At 44.3% G+C, this 14,248-nt stretch overlaps 1 protein-coding gene across 1 annotated transcript in view; it reads left to right on the forward strand.

The window, feature by feature from the left end:
• WDR55 (WD repeat domain 55) overlaps positions 1 to 10,144 on the forward strand; it is a 248,131-nt gene extending 237,987 nt beyond the window's left edge. Inside the window, exon 9 of the mRNA XM_078653441.1 lies at positions 8,582 to 10,144. Within this exon, the coding sequence (XP_078509567.1) occupies positions 8,582 to 8,933 (352 nt within the window). The 3' untranslated portion in view covers positions 8,934 to 10,144. The remainder of the gene's footprint in view (positions 1 to 8,581) is intronic.
• Positions 10,145 to 14,248: the final 4,104 nt, after the last annotated feature.

Consider the following 14,248-nt stretch of genomic DNA (forward strand, 5'->3'; position numbering starts at 1 on the left):
ATAAATTCTGTGAGATTAAGGGGGGGTGCTCTATTAGTCAATGAAGCCAGATTTGTACATATTATTTTATCATAGATTTTGTTGATTTTATTTCTGAAGAAACAGGAAATTTCCTCACACAGCTGTTGGGATGACATGTCAGGGGCTTCGCATGCTGTGGGTTTCGCGAATGTTTGCAATATTTGGAAAAGAACCCTGGGGGAGTTTCCTGCCTCTTGTATTTGAGATGCAATATGTGCTTTCCACGCAAAGCGTATCGCTTTGTGGTAGGAGGATAATGCGCTCCAGTATTTATTCTTATCCTCTAAGAGATGGGATGTTCTCCATCTTTTTTCTAATTTCCTAGCCCCTAATTTGAGAGTTCTTAAATGATCGGAGAACCAAACTTCTTGCTTTTTAGCTGGCCTGGGTTTAAAAGACTTTAGTGGGGCAATTGTATCTATAACTTTCCTGGTTTCGCCTTCGAATTTCTTGAGACCAGTTTCAATATCATCCGAAGGTCGTAGGACAGGGGGATTAAAATTGTCTTTAAAAGTAGAGTTGGTGACTTTATGCCACTGTCTACGGATGCAAGGTAAGGTGCTGGGGTATAAAAGGTTGGGGGCCTGAAAGGGAGTAATGAAATCCACAATGAAATGGTTAGTCCAACTCACCTGAGTAGCAGGCGGGCACAAAACAGGCTGTACATTGGAGAAGATTAGGTCTAAAGTATGACCTGCCTGATGGGTAGGTCCACTATTCCTCAATATCAAACCTAAGGATGATAGGTCTGTTATTAAAGATTGTGCCTCGTTGCAGTCTGGTTTCTCACTGTGGACATTAAAATCTCCGACTAATGTAAACTCACTGTCATTATTAATATGTGGAGCGAGTAGTTCAACTAAGTTGTTAGTAAAATTCTTGTAAGGACCAGGTGGCCGATAAACTAGAGCGCCTCTATAGTTGTCTTTGGGGGATGTCTGTATTTTAAAGACCAGAAGTTCAATGTCAGGGGAGCTGAGTTCCTCTAAAATCGTAACTCTCAGCTCTTCTTTGTATACAACAGCAATCCCACCACCAGTTTTCAGAGGGCGGTCTAATCTCAGTATTTTATAATTGCAAGGAATAGCAAGAGTTATGGTCGGAGTGCAATGCGGTTTGAGCCACGTTTCCGTGAGATAGCACACCTCAGGTTGTTTGGAAGAGATAATTTCCCAGACCTCAGCGGTGTGGTGTTGATTCTCTTTTCTCCACCGCCGCTTTGGTGTGGGGATGGGCTTGCCATTCTATTCACTAGATTATGACTATACACAGAGATCCCCTACTACAGAAGGAGTAGTTTCTGTCCTGTAACTCCAGTTCTGTAGTAGGGGTATCTCTGTTATAGTCATAAGCGCCCTCCCTCCTCCCCGGTGGAGAGAGACATATTCCTTTACGGAATGCTACAGGTCTGGCGTGTTACGCCTTCAAAAAGAACTGAAAGTAAGTTGGACCTGCTATGCATTCTGGGATACTGGGAGAAGGTTCTGGAAGATTCTCTTAAAGGCACAGTATCCTGTTTTGAGCCACATAATGGCAGCCTATGGGGCTTGTCTGTCCAGGTTCTTCTCTCTATCATTCCTGAGGGAGTTTGCTGTTAAAGCAATGGAAATCTGTACAGGCTTTTGCTGTTTTGTGGATTTTGTGGTGGAATTTCTAGTTGAAGTACTGGACAGTGTAGCCTTTTAGGCTGCATTATCTGTCTTTAAATTCTCTCTTAAGTGTCTATGCATTTCTGCATTTTTTGACACTGTAAGAGATTATTTTTGATTGCTCCGGGGTCCACGCACATGGGCGGGACTATTCACTAGATTATGACTATAACAGAGATACCCCTACTACAGAACTGGAGTTACAGGACAGAAACTACTCCATCTTCCTGTCTGCCATCAGTTGCAAAATGATTTGCAATACCCAGTGAACAGACTGAGCAGAATGATTCAAGCCTCCCACACTGAGAACAGTGACTAGAAATTGTTTTTCTATACTTCTAGTCTAGGAGACAGCCATCATGAGTTATGTTCCTTCAGAGGTCGATGCAAAATAGTTCCTCTGTGCCCGGGTTTTGCAGAGCTACCAGGCAAGGGGGTATTTGTATATGCATTTGTGTCATTCTCAAGGCGATCAAGTGAGTACTGTATGTGCCCTGGATTCTGGTGGTTCATTTTGACCTTTAGAACTAACTTATTGCCTCTTTCCCCTTGCATTTTACTTTTTTTTCTCTTGTGCAGATCGATCTGATCTTTTCCATTGTCCTCTATTGCTGATCTTGGTTGCTATGTCCCTGAGCTCCTATTTTTGGGGCATCTTGAGTTGTCACACGAATACAGGAGATTCATTCAGACAGCAAGGAGACATAATAATAATAATAATAATCCACATTTGTAAAGCGCACAATCACCCGTAAGGGTCTCTAGGCGCTGGGGGCCGTCGGGAAGATTAAGCAAGCTATTGCCCAGAGTCACATGGTGCTGGGCTAACCTGCCGCCGGAGCCGGGGATCGAACCCTGATCCCCAGATTCCAGCGTCAGTCGCCCTGGCCGCGGCGCCACACCTCTCCCCTAAGACATAATTTCAGTAACTTGGGTGATCTATTACCTATCATTTCACACATACCAGTTGCATCAGGTGTATCTCAGAAAATCGTATATTGTCGCTGTTATTGCTTGTAATAATTCTGACAAGGAATGTTTTGTTCCTAAGAATTTCGCACACAAGCAATATTTTGATGACCCACCCAATGTGGTAATGCAGTTGAAGACCACCATCCTGTTTGGAATTTGAAGATAGTTTTCTCATTGTTGGCTCACAAACCTTTTGACCCATGGCCATCAGACATTAAACTGGTGACATTGGGGGTTGTATTCTTTGTTGCAGTTGCTTCTTTCAGACGTATATGTGAAATGTAGTCACTTCCCTCGGGTGACGCTTATACTCTTCCGCTTAGGCACTGTAGTCCATAAAGCGCATTCCTCCTATTGGGTAAAGGTGGACAAAGAAGATGGACCTATCAGTTTTTTGCCCAAACCCAGCTGCAAATACAGAAAGGTTCCTTATTACCCTGAAAAGTTGGAGGTCTCTTAAGTTATATATAATAGCTTTCAAATGTTTACTCTGATAGTCTTCCATCACGTTTGGAGACTCTAAGACAAGCAAACCAGGATCTAAGACCCCCATCACAAGCTGCGTCAACAGTTGCTTTTGGAAGCGTCCAACCAAGAGAATCCTTAGCCAGATTGTGTTTGTGCCATTATAGCTTCTTTGGCCTTCCATTGCCCCATCATCTTCAAAGCAACCACTTAGGTTACTTTTCATGCATTTTGCAAGTACTCTCTTGATATTAGATGATCACTTCAATCAAACCATCTTTAAAAAATGTCCAGGTAGACGCAGAATGTTCGGTTATTATTGTCTCATCCAAATCAGTATGTGTGTATAATTACAAATATTTTGCATGTTGGGAGGAAGTTTACAGGACATGAGAATAGCTGCAAGTCATTCACTGTAGTAGTTCTTTCACATGTAGTCCTTGAAATAGCTTCCTTCCATACTACAGACCCTCCAACACTGGTCATGAATCTTATTACCTAAAGTCATAGAGAATAGGTATTGTGGTATGGATAATGGGACAGCCTCTGCATGCATGCGATGTATGCAACACATGTTCCCTCTTTTTGTGCTGGCAAAAATGTACTCTATTGTTTTCCCTGGACATGGGCATGCCTTCAGATTGTCTTGTGTATACCTACTAGTCAATTCTCAGTGTTAAGTAATTTTATGAATCATTACTGGTCAGTGCTTATTTCTGGTAGCTAATGCGTTTTCTTTGATGGTTCAGTTTTTTACCAGGCATCTGCCCATTTGCTTATTCGTTACCTCTGAGATATCACTGGGCTGGAAAAACATGCATTCATCTGTCTCGAGCTGGTCTTTGGTTATGGCATGCAAGATTTTTTTTCTTATATTATCATACATGAGATATTTCAGAGTGAAGTGGCTCAAATCCTCCTTCAGACTGCAAAAGCAGTTGGCTGAAGGGCCTGGTCTCTTTTCTTTAAGGATTGTCCCTAGCGGGATAGCATCACTTCTTGTCTTGGGAAATGACCTACTGTCTCTCAAGGATTTGTTACAACTATGAGATATGACTGTGCATGCTGTAAGCATCCGAAGCCAGACAAGCTTCTTATTTTAAATTGCCTAAGGCTTCAGGTCTTACCTTGTTGTTGGGTTACTTGATTAGTGATCTCATTAATTCTTCTTAAGGGTACATTGCACTAATTCAGATTGCTGAAATCCAGAAAGAGACCGAGCTATAGAGCTTACCTCTCCCGGGATAAATTTTGATTTAGAATGCAATAGATGTTCAGTCCAGGCTTTGTCGACGAGATCACTTCCATCTGATTCCCAGCATTACAACCCGTTTTTGGGTTTCGCCTGCCGAAGGCTGCGCTCTGCGCAGCTTTTCGGCGCAGGTGAAATCCTTTGTTGACAATAAGGAATTCGGGAACGTCCCCCGGCTCTCATTGGCTAGCTCCATAAATGGAGGCTAGCCATTGGGTGCCGGATCTGTCCGTCAAGGCCGGACCAGATTCGGGGGCGTTCCCGAGATTTTTTCCCTGGGCGGAGTTACGTTTTTTCCCGTTCCCTCCCCTTTCCCGCCGTCCGTGTCCTCTCCCGCCCCCCTCCCGCCGTCCGTGTCCTCTCCCGCCCCCCTCCCGCCGTCCGTGTCCTCTCCCGCCCCCCTCCCGCCGTCCGTGTCCTCTCCCGCCCCCCTCCCGTTTGTGCAACTCGAGTCAGCTGTGCCCATCAGCGAAAACAGGCAAGAGAGAGACTCTGAAGGGTACACGCCCTCACTGCTCTCCCCTCTGCTCAGGAGAAGGCGCCGCTTAATCTTTCCATCACCGGCAGACCCCTCAGTGAGGAAAATTTTACTGCGCAGATGCAGTGTTACTACCACCGCTCCCCGGCTCAGGCGCTGTGAAGAAAACAATTTCACCAGTGCGGAGCACACTTCACTACTCCCCTGGCACCAGCGCTGCTTAAACAACCGACTGCGCAGGTGCGATACTGTCTCCACGGCTCCGCGATCCAGGCTCTGTGAGGAAACGACAGCGCAGATGCCGAGCTCGAACACTGCTCTGAGGCTCAGGCGCACTTTGTGACAGGAACCGCGTTCCTTGAGGAGCCCACTCCGCACCGCACCAAGGGGAGATACGCCGCACCACTCCACGCAGACAGGCAACCTCGCTTCCACAGCCCCTGCCGCACAACGGATCACCTCAACCACTGTTGCTTGTGGCGCTCGGTCACCACAGAGATCACCACGGTGACCACTCTTCCATACGACCCCAGCAGATCGCAATGATTCTTAGGCGAAAGTCACCGCATCTGTTACGACCAGGACGTTCAAACACGAAAACCAGCTGACTGACAGGGCTAATGATCGCACCGGAAGGTTCCCCACTCCTCACCTCGGCTCGAAGACCACAGCAACGTAGCGAGAACCTTGGAGCAGATGCCTTCAACACCACTTTCTCCTTATTGCCCGCAGCCCCTGGCCTTGCTGGAGGAGGTCGAATCATGCCCAGATCTCTTGTAGATTCGGGGCTCTTACTATGCTGGGAGGTCGCTACACTTGACCATGGTAAGTGCTATCTGTACTCTGCTTAATGCGTCTATTAACGTTAGACCTAGAGCGCAGGGTCACCCCGCTTTCTGGTGGTAAGGCGCTTTCCTGCGTTAACACAAGAGGACAGGCAAATAAACACCCGCTGCTAAGCTGCAGGCAACAGAAAGTTGTAAGTCAGAGCGCCCGGTTTGGCGCAGTTGCACTGGCGGCTACCTTACTGTGTCCGTGAATTTGTAGATTAACCGAACAGCGGCAACGCCGCGCACGCATGTTTCTTATCTTTTAGCGGCCTTTTGTGTTTCTTGTACCGTGTGGTAGAAGCAGTCAGTGGTTGCATGTTGCCTTACAGGCCAGGCCGGTCCTAGTTTCTCCGAGCCCTGTGTTGCAGTTTGCGTTGCAACCACGAACAAAAAAAAATGCGCCGAGATCACACGCTGCGCCCGGATCCCGGACGGCAGCGCCGAGATCAGTCGCCGCACCGGTGCGCAGAGGCGGGTTACCGGGAGTCTCGCAGAGGCCGCCGCTCCCAGTTGCACTGGCGGCTGCAGGTGTAGGTTAGGAAGCACCAGAGCTGTAGTTGCGACTGGCGGGGTTCCGGTCCGAGGGATGCCCAGATGTAAAGGAGCATCAGAATGGTAGCTTGAGCCGGAGCCATAGCTTGAAGTGAAGTCTTGTACTTCGGGGGGACACCAGACCTCACAGGCCAGTTTTCGAATCCCACCAAGGCTGAAAAGGTAGCCACAGGCAAAATAGTTGGGAGGGCATATGTCTTGTGTGTATAAGAGATGTATAATGTGGCCTGTGTATTAACTAATTAAACATTTTACTTAAACACTTCTGCATTTAGACTGCGGTTACATAAAAAATGTCAGCCTGTCATTTATTTTATGGGTTCTGATGTTTTCCTTACTTTGCAAATTTGGTTGCAGTGCTTCTTACTCTCCTGTTTGTGCATTGGGTCTTCCCTCTATGATCACGCCCATCGTTGCCAGATCTCTGATTTATTCTTATCAAGTAGAGCTGCTTCCCTGCCCCCTCGGTTTTGTGTGTGCCTCTGTTGCCTGCTTGCGACCCGGTTTTGTGTGTGCCTCTGTTGCCTGATTGCGACCCGGTTTTGTGTGTGCCTCTGTTGCCTGATTGCGACCCGGTTTTGTGTGTGCCTCTGTTGCCTGCTTGTGACCCGGTTTTGTGTGTGCCTCTGTTGCCTGCTTGTGACCCGGTTTTGTGTGTGCCTCTGTTGCCTGCTTGTGACCCGGTTTTGTGTGTGTGTGTGGGTGCAAATGCAATAGGTGTCGCATTTGCGAGAGATTAGGCTATTGGCTTTGTAAATGACAATGCCATTTATTTAGGTTTTCAAAGCCAACACATAAATAAAAATGTTGTCATTTACAATGCCAATAGCTTTAACTTTTCCAAAGGCGAAACCGTTGCATTGTAAATGCTTGTTAATGGGTGGTATCCAACATCTAGGGCGGAGCTGCAGCCGATGTCTGATTCCAAAGCAATGGCCAGGAAACCAACAGGCAGCTTAAGCAGTGTCTTCCAAAACTTACTTTCATGGGAGTCATTCTCGATTGTGTTGTCATCAAGGCCCTACATTTACGCCCCATAGACTATTTTGCTTCCCACCTTAGCTTCGGCCATTAGATCTCTATAATGTGAGTAACAATGTTTTTGTTAGTGGGCAAGCCTAAGAATGGCATTTAGTGAGGCTTCAAAGTTCTCAATGGCTTTTTTGATGTGTGTGCCTGATTTTGGGTTAGTGGTTAAGGTCATGCCCAAGCTAAGAAAGGCATTGACTTCTAGATTTTCTCCCATAATTGTGAACTCTTTCTTGCTGTCGATTTGTCCTAAAGACCATTGCCTTTGTTTTTGGCCATTTTATCCGAAGTCCATTTGCTGAATAGTGTTTTTCTATGGTTGTTAACAGGGCCTGAAGGCCTTTGGGGGGCCTAAGTTGTGGTAATGATTGAATCATCAGGTTTGATTATGGCTTGACCATGAACCTTCTGTGGCAGGCCCGTTGATGGGGCTTTTAAGATTTCTTTGTACAAGTCATTTGTGTAGAGCAAGAATACTAATGGGACAAGTAGACAGAGCTGTTTTATTCGACTTGAGTTGTGGAACTGTCTACTATACCTAAAAAAAAAATTGATACGGGGGTGGACATACATCACAACGGATCTGGTAGTTTATACTCTTTAAATTGGTTTGTTCAGCACTTGGCAACCCACCTTCTGTCTCGCGATGCCTCAGAGTTGTATCAGCAGTCAGAGGACTGTGTGTTTAGTATTGCCCAATTGGCAACTTTTAGGAGTGCCAAGTGCGTGAGCCATACAAAAAAAAGGAAGTACTATGTGATCTATTGGAATGGTTACAATTTTATACTGCGGAGTAAGACATAGAAGTCGTGGAGGTATAACTAGACAACTTAGGTTTTGACAACAAAATTGTTATATTGTTAATAATTACATTTTATTATTACTATACATTTTTCTTTTGTGCATGCTTGGCGTATATGTTAATTGTGTACATTTACAGTTAGATTCAGCATTTTTGGGAACGACTAAGACACAACTCTGACACCAGGCATTGCGGAAAAAAAACTCAACCAATGAACACGTACTCAGGCAGCTGGCGGCTGAGCTCACAAGGTCCGACCATTCCACCCCACCTTAGTTATACAATAAGAAAAAAAACTCTTTGGAGGAACACGTTTTACTGCAGATAATGAAACACTCATCAATGCCAAGAATCTGAGTTATATATATTACTGCAGTAGGGATTTGTTCTGAATAACTGTTAAAAAAAACCATACAAAATGCTCGCAATGCCTTTTTTTACCTAGTTAGTTTTTCTTTAAACCAGAATCATCAGAAAGTGAATAAAGAACAGTTTTTTTAATGTGATTTTTTGTTTTCCCCGTTTCTGCAGGGCCATCAACATATTGCCAAACCGGGTTATTGGCAGTGTGGGACAGCATCCAGGGGAGCCCATAGAACAGCTGGCTCGGTCCCCAAATGGACGCTTCTTGGCCAGTTGTGCCCACGACCAACGAGTGAAGTTCTGGGATGTCACCCCTCTGAGTACCATGCTCGTGGATGACTACCGGAAGCGCAAAAAGAGCCGTCAGTTGAAGGCATTAAGTAGCAAGGCCTTTGGAGGTGGTGAAGACTTCTTTGCTGACCTGAGAGAGGAATCGGTTGGAGAGAAGAGCCAGGAAGGCGAGGAAGGTGGCACAAGTGAGGAGGAGCAAAGTGAGAGTGAGGATAGCGGTAGCGACTGAACAGAGGTAGATGTGCCATAAGATGTGCCATAAGAGGGAACAGTTAGATGTGCTTGCAGGCCGGTGCCTCTGCAAAGCTGTAAGGCAACCTGTCCCAGGCGAGGCCTAACAGCACTGAAAGATTGGTAAGGCTTGGGCACTGTCCATCATTTTAGGTTGAAAAACCTGACTATACGGCAGCACTACCAGCTGTTCAGTTAATGCCCTCCCATAACGCCCGCAAGCCAGCCACCTGTCTCACGCAAGGAAATACAAGTGGGTTCTTCTCTGAGAAGGGTGCTCTTCTGTGACAGCTATTTCTTTGCCGTGAGGTTCGTTAAAGTGGGCTCCACTGCTTGATGCACATTCACCCCAAAAAAAGAATTTAATGTGCTGGCCTTTCTTTTCAGTAAGGAATAATGCAAAGAACCACCATCATTGCTTACTCTTCATGCTGCTGTCACACCTACCAACTGCTCTGCTTTTTACATGCACCTTCCTAATCCGTAGCCTACTTTTTCGAATTATTTTTTATTAGTTCTACCGGTCTAAAATATATTTTTTTCAGTGCATCTCCTGGACAATCAAGAAATCTCCCTAATTACCCCTTCATATCTGCTGCATTGATGTTTTTGATTGGTTAAAGATGGTTGGACATTAGACCCCTCTCCCACCCCAGCATCTCTAAGCTGATGCAGACCTGTCCCTCATGTCCTCTTTACTCTGCCCAAGTTGGAGGAAACTGTAGGAAAGGCACCAACGGCCTCCATCTTATCACCTTCTCCCGCCTGTAACTAAAGCAGCTTTGGAGAGGGAGACAACAAGTACTGGGAATTCAACACAATGGCGGAGAGCACAAGTCAATATTTTACTTTTATCAGCATGTTTTACAATTTCTCAAGAACAAATAAATGGGGCTCAAGATGGAGAACGTCGAGGATTTGAAAGATGCCTTGTATTTTGTTCAATTGCTGTGTTTACGTGTCTGAGCTGATTGATATGTCCCTAGCTCACTCATTACCTTGACCCAAAATATGGTGTAGTGGGGAGCTGGGGACGACTGGATCACTCCAACTTGTAATGCCGTCACCTCTCCTGCCAAAAAAGAAGTACAATTGTGAAGGTTTGATGAAACGTATTCTTGTTGATGAGTGAGGTAACATTGTAGCACTTCTAGGCAGTGCTTGTTTTTCCATCGGTTTGTAAAAACAAAATTACAATATTAACTGAGATTTTGGCTCTTTGTATTTTTCTAACTTCTTGTTGCCGTCTTTGTGATTACATCATCCATGTTGATGTAATTGTGGGCGATCGGTTCTGCTTCGGTGAGTTGCTGTAATAACCAGGGCAAAAGCATCCATGTAGCAGAAGGAAAAGTGGGTGTGCTTTACCTCCATTGCACCCTCCACTGCCAGGTCCCTCTGATTGTATTGTATTGTAATTGCATTTATATAGTGCTTACTACCCCTGACGAGGCTTTGAAGCGCTTTTTCGGTGAGTAGCACGCTACTCCGGAACCCAAAAAGGAATAGTGGTGAATTAGTACAGGGAAATGTTAAGTTAATTTGAGCAGTGGAAATGTTAGTGTGCTATTTGGATTGAAAAGGATAGTGGAGAGATAGAAGAGGGAACGGTTTGCATTTTTTCTAGAGCTTGCTACCCCTGATGAGGAGTTGAAGTGCTTTTCGGCAGGTAGCGCGCTACTTCAGAACCCAAACAGGAATAGTGGAATAGTGGGGAAATGAATATAGGGGAATATGAAATTAATTTGAGTGGTGGAAATGCAAGTTTGTCATTTGTATTGAAAAATGATAGTAGAGGGATAGAAGAGGGAAGGGTTTGCCTTTACATAGTACTTGCTACTCCTGATGAGGTGTCGAAGTGTTTTTCTGCGGGTAGCAATGTAATCCGGAACCCAATCAGGATAAGTGGGGAATTAGTATAGTGAAATATAAAATTAATTTGAGTGGTGGATATGTTAGTCAGTTTTTTGGATAGAAAAGGATAGTGGATTGATAGAAGAGGGAAGGATTTAAAATTTATTTTGAGGAGCTTTAAGCAGTAGTTGGAGGTTTGGCATGAGTAAATAGGAAGTGGAGAGGGGAAGAGTCAGATGGGATGGTTTAAAAGCCTTATTTGGGAGATCTGAATAGTAAAAGAGATATGAGATGATGCACGGCGGTGTAAAGGAGGGAAGAGTCTAACAAGCAAAAGCAACAAAAAGTTCGGGAAAGGCACTCCAGATTGCAGACAAAGCTGTAACGGACAAAAACATGCTGCTTTTCTATCAAAGATTTAGAGCTTACCTCACACGCAATAAACAAAGTAATAAACAAAGCGCTGCACGGCATGTGTAACATATTTGAAAACAATGTCACTGGTGAGAGGAGAAATGTGAGACACGGCCTGGCGGCCGTGAAAGTGAAAACAGTAATGCAGAGCTAAGGAGTGGAAGGCGCCCTCAACACAGCACACGTCTAAACAAGAACATCGCCGAAAGAAAAAAAAGCGGCCGGGAAAGGATCCCCTTGAAGTGGCTGTGAAAGTGGTGAAAGCAATTAGGAGGGAGGAGAATTGAGGCCAGAGCGCACTGCGCACGCTGGGGAAGCCTGTGGGAGGGAGGCTGATGGCTTTGATGTGGGGAAATGCACGTGCTTGTGTTTACGTGAACTGTTTCAAATCTGCCTGATGGTTTGAGAACTTATTTTGCCTACTATAATTCTCGACTATCCGTTCCTTGCGGAATGGGATAGGCGAGACCTAAAAAGCGTTATTTTTGGGATCGTATTAGTAAAATGGGTTTGGGTTGAGTTGCGATTGGATGTCGAGGATATATTGAGCCAGGTATAGAATGAGAAATAGGTGAGAGTCTTGAAAGGGTTATTTTGGGCATCATAGTAGTAGAATGGGGTTTGGGATGAGTGAGAGTGGAGGTAGAGTATATATTGTGAGAGGTATAGTGTGAAAAATGGGTAGTACATTGAAAGGAGTTGTAGTATGAGGTTTGAGATAGAGGTAGAGGATATATTGAGAGAGGTATAGGGTGAGAAATAGGGTAATGCATTGGAGAGAGTAGTAGAATGAGGGTTGAGATGAGTCAGTGAAGGTAGAGATATATTATGAGAGGTATTGGGGGAGATATAGGGTAGGGCATTTCAGATGCTGAATTAGAAGCAAAGTATTAAATATATAGATACATCAGTCCATGGAAGGTATATTTGTATAAGGAAGGTAATGTATGTAGATTTAAGTTGTATTTAATAAACTCAGACTTTCAAGCGTGGCTGTATTTAAAGTTAATTTATTCGTTTTTATTTAAAAAAAAGTATAATTCAACAGTGAAGCAGTTGAAATAGTTATGATATGATAAAGTATTTATTTATTCATGCAGTCACCTACATACATGTTAAACATAGAATAATATAACCATATTTAATATGTACATTTGTTAAGCAGATCTAATTAATATATATTTAAAAACATATTTATTATACACGTTTATACAAAGCAAAACGCAGATGTAGGTACAAATCTATGGTCCAAATAAATGGTTACATACAGAGGGATATGCTGTATATTTATGTTTGAGTATGGTGGTTATGTGGGGAGAGCCCACTCTTGAGGAGTCTTCTGAACATAAGGTAATTATCTGCGGATCTATGTTTGAGGGTAAAGAGTGTCATAGTTTGGCTGCTTGAACAGAGAAGGATGTGCCACATATGTTTCTTTTTTCTTGCACGGTAAGGTTTTGGTGCGAGGTGCCATATCAGAGCAAAGGTTCCTTCGTTGAATGTATTTGGTGATTTTATACCTGATGAAGAGCCGTCCTGTTCCATCTACCACTTTGAGGGTTATACAAAGCAGATTGAATGTGAATCTTCTGGTATCTGGTAACCAATGTAGGGCTTTCAAGGCAGGGGAGATGTGGACTTCTGGTTTTATATGTAAGAGTAGTCTGGCAGCAGAGTTCTGAACCCTTTGTAGTCTTTTTATAGTTGATAAAGCTGATCTGTGGTAGAGACTGTTGGCGCAATAGAGTTTAGATAGAGCAAGAGAGATAGTAGCCTGGACCTTGTGTGGAAATCCCAGGGAGAGATGATAGAGCCTTGAGGGACCCCTGCTTCTGTGAAGTACAGTTTGGAATAGAAAGGGGGTGGGGTATGGATGACATTTTTTCTGTTGTGGAGGTCGGATGTTATCCAGTCGAGAGCAGTCCCCTCCATGCCGGCTTTGTAGAGTCTTTGTATCCAAGTGTAATGGTCAACTGTGTCAAAGGCCCCTGAGAGGTCCAAGAGTAGTAGTGCAGCAACCCCTTTCCGATCAACTGGGTCCTTAAGATCATCCCAGATGACAATGAGGGCAAATTCTATGCCTCCTCCGGGACGGAATACTGTTTGGGAGTCTTAAAGTACGGAATTATCTTCAATGAATTGACACATCTGGGCGAAGGCTGTTCTTTCTATCAGTTTGCCCAGGAAAGGTCTATTTGAAATTGGTGAGTTGTCTGGGTTAAGCGGGTGCAGGTTTGTTTTCTTTAGTAATGGGCATATGTGTATGTATGAGTTAGACGTGGTGGTGCAGCAAGTGGGGCATGTTGTAAGGTTCTAAATTGTCCAATGGATGAGAGACTGTTAAAAGAAAGTTGCTGTGTTGCTGTATTTTTCTTAGGTGTGGGGGGAGAGAGAAAGCTTGGCAATGGAGTTGGTCTATGGTGTGTATTATTTGTGTAGTCACGAAGGTGGGAGTTGGGTATATGTTTCTAGTTTGTGACAGAAAGTATTATGAGGTGTTGTTTGTGAGAGATTTTGTTGTGCTGGTGTGAGTTATGTTTTGTTTTTGAGGAGTAGTAAAAGGAGGTGATGTATTTGTTTTCTGAGAGGACTTTGTATGTAAAGTATTGTTGGTGAGTGGAAGCTGCAATGTAAAGGGGGTGCTGATGTGTTTTGGAAAAGAGTGTGTGTGATGTGTGAGAAGGGAAGCATAAGAGTTACAAGGTTGTGTTAGATGTGATTGCTAAAAGAGGTAATGTGTATGGTGCATCAGAGTGTAAGTGTTCTGTGGTTGTGTTATTGTGGTAAAAAGAAGAAGAGAGTGTTGGTGAATGGAAAGATGAAAGGCTGACTATAGATTTTTTGGTGACAGTAAAATGTCAGTTTGGAGTAATTAGAGGAGGCAGTGTGTGTCTGGATGGGATATAGGTGCGTATCGTGTGGATTTAGGTTGTGTTTGTGAAGAAAGACTTGGTTACTGATATAGCATTGAGTGGTGTTTTGTGTGTAAGTGAAGGTGCAAATTTGTGGGTTGGGGTAGAAGGATGTAAAGGTGTGCTTTGTGGG

Source organism: Lissotriton helveticus, chromosome 7, assembly GCF_964261635.1.
Source record: "Lissotriton helveticus chromosome 7, aLisHel1.1, whole genome shotgun sequence".
Lineage (NCBI taxonomy): Eukaryota > Metazoa > Chordata > Amphibia > Caudata > Salamandridae > Lissotriton > Lissotriton helveticus.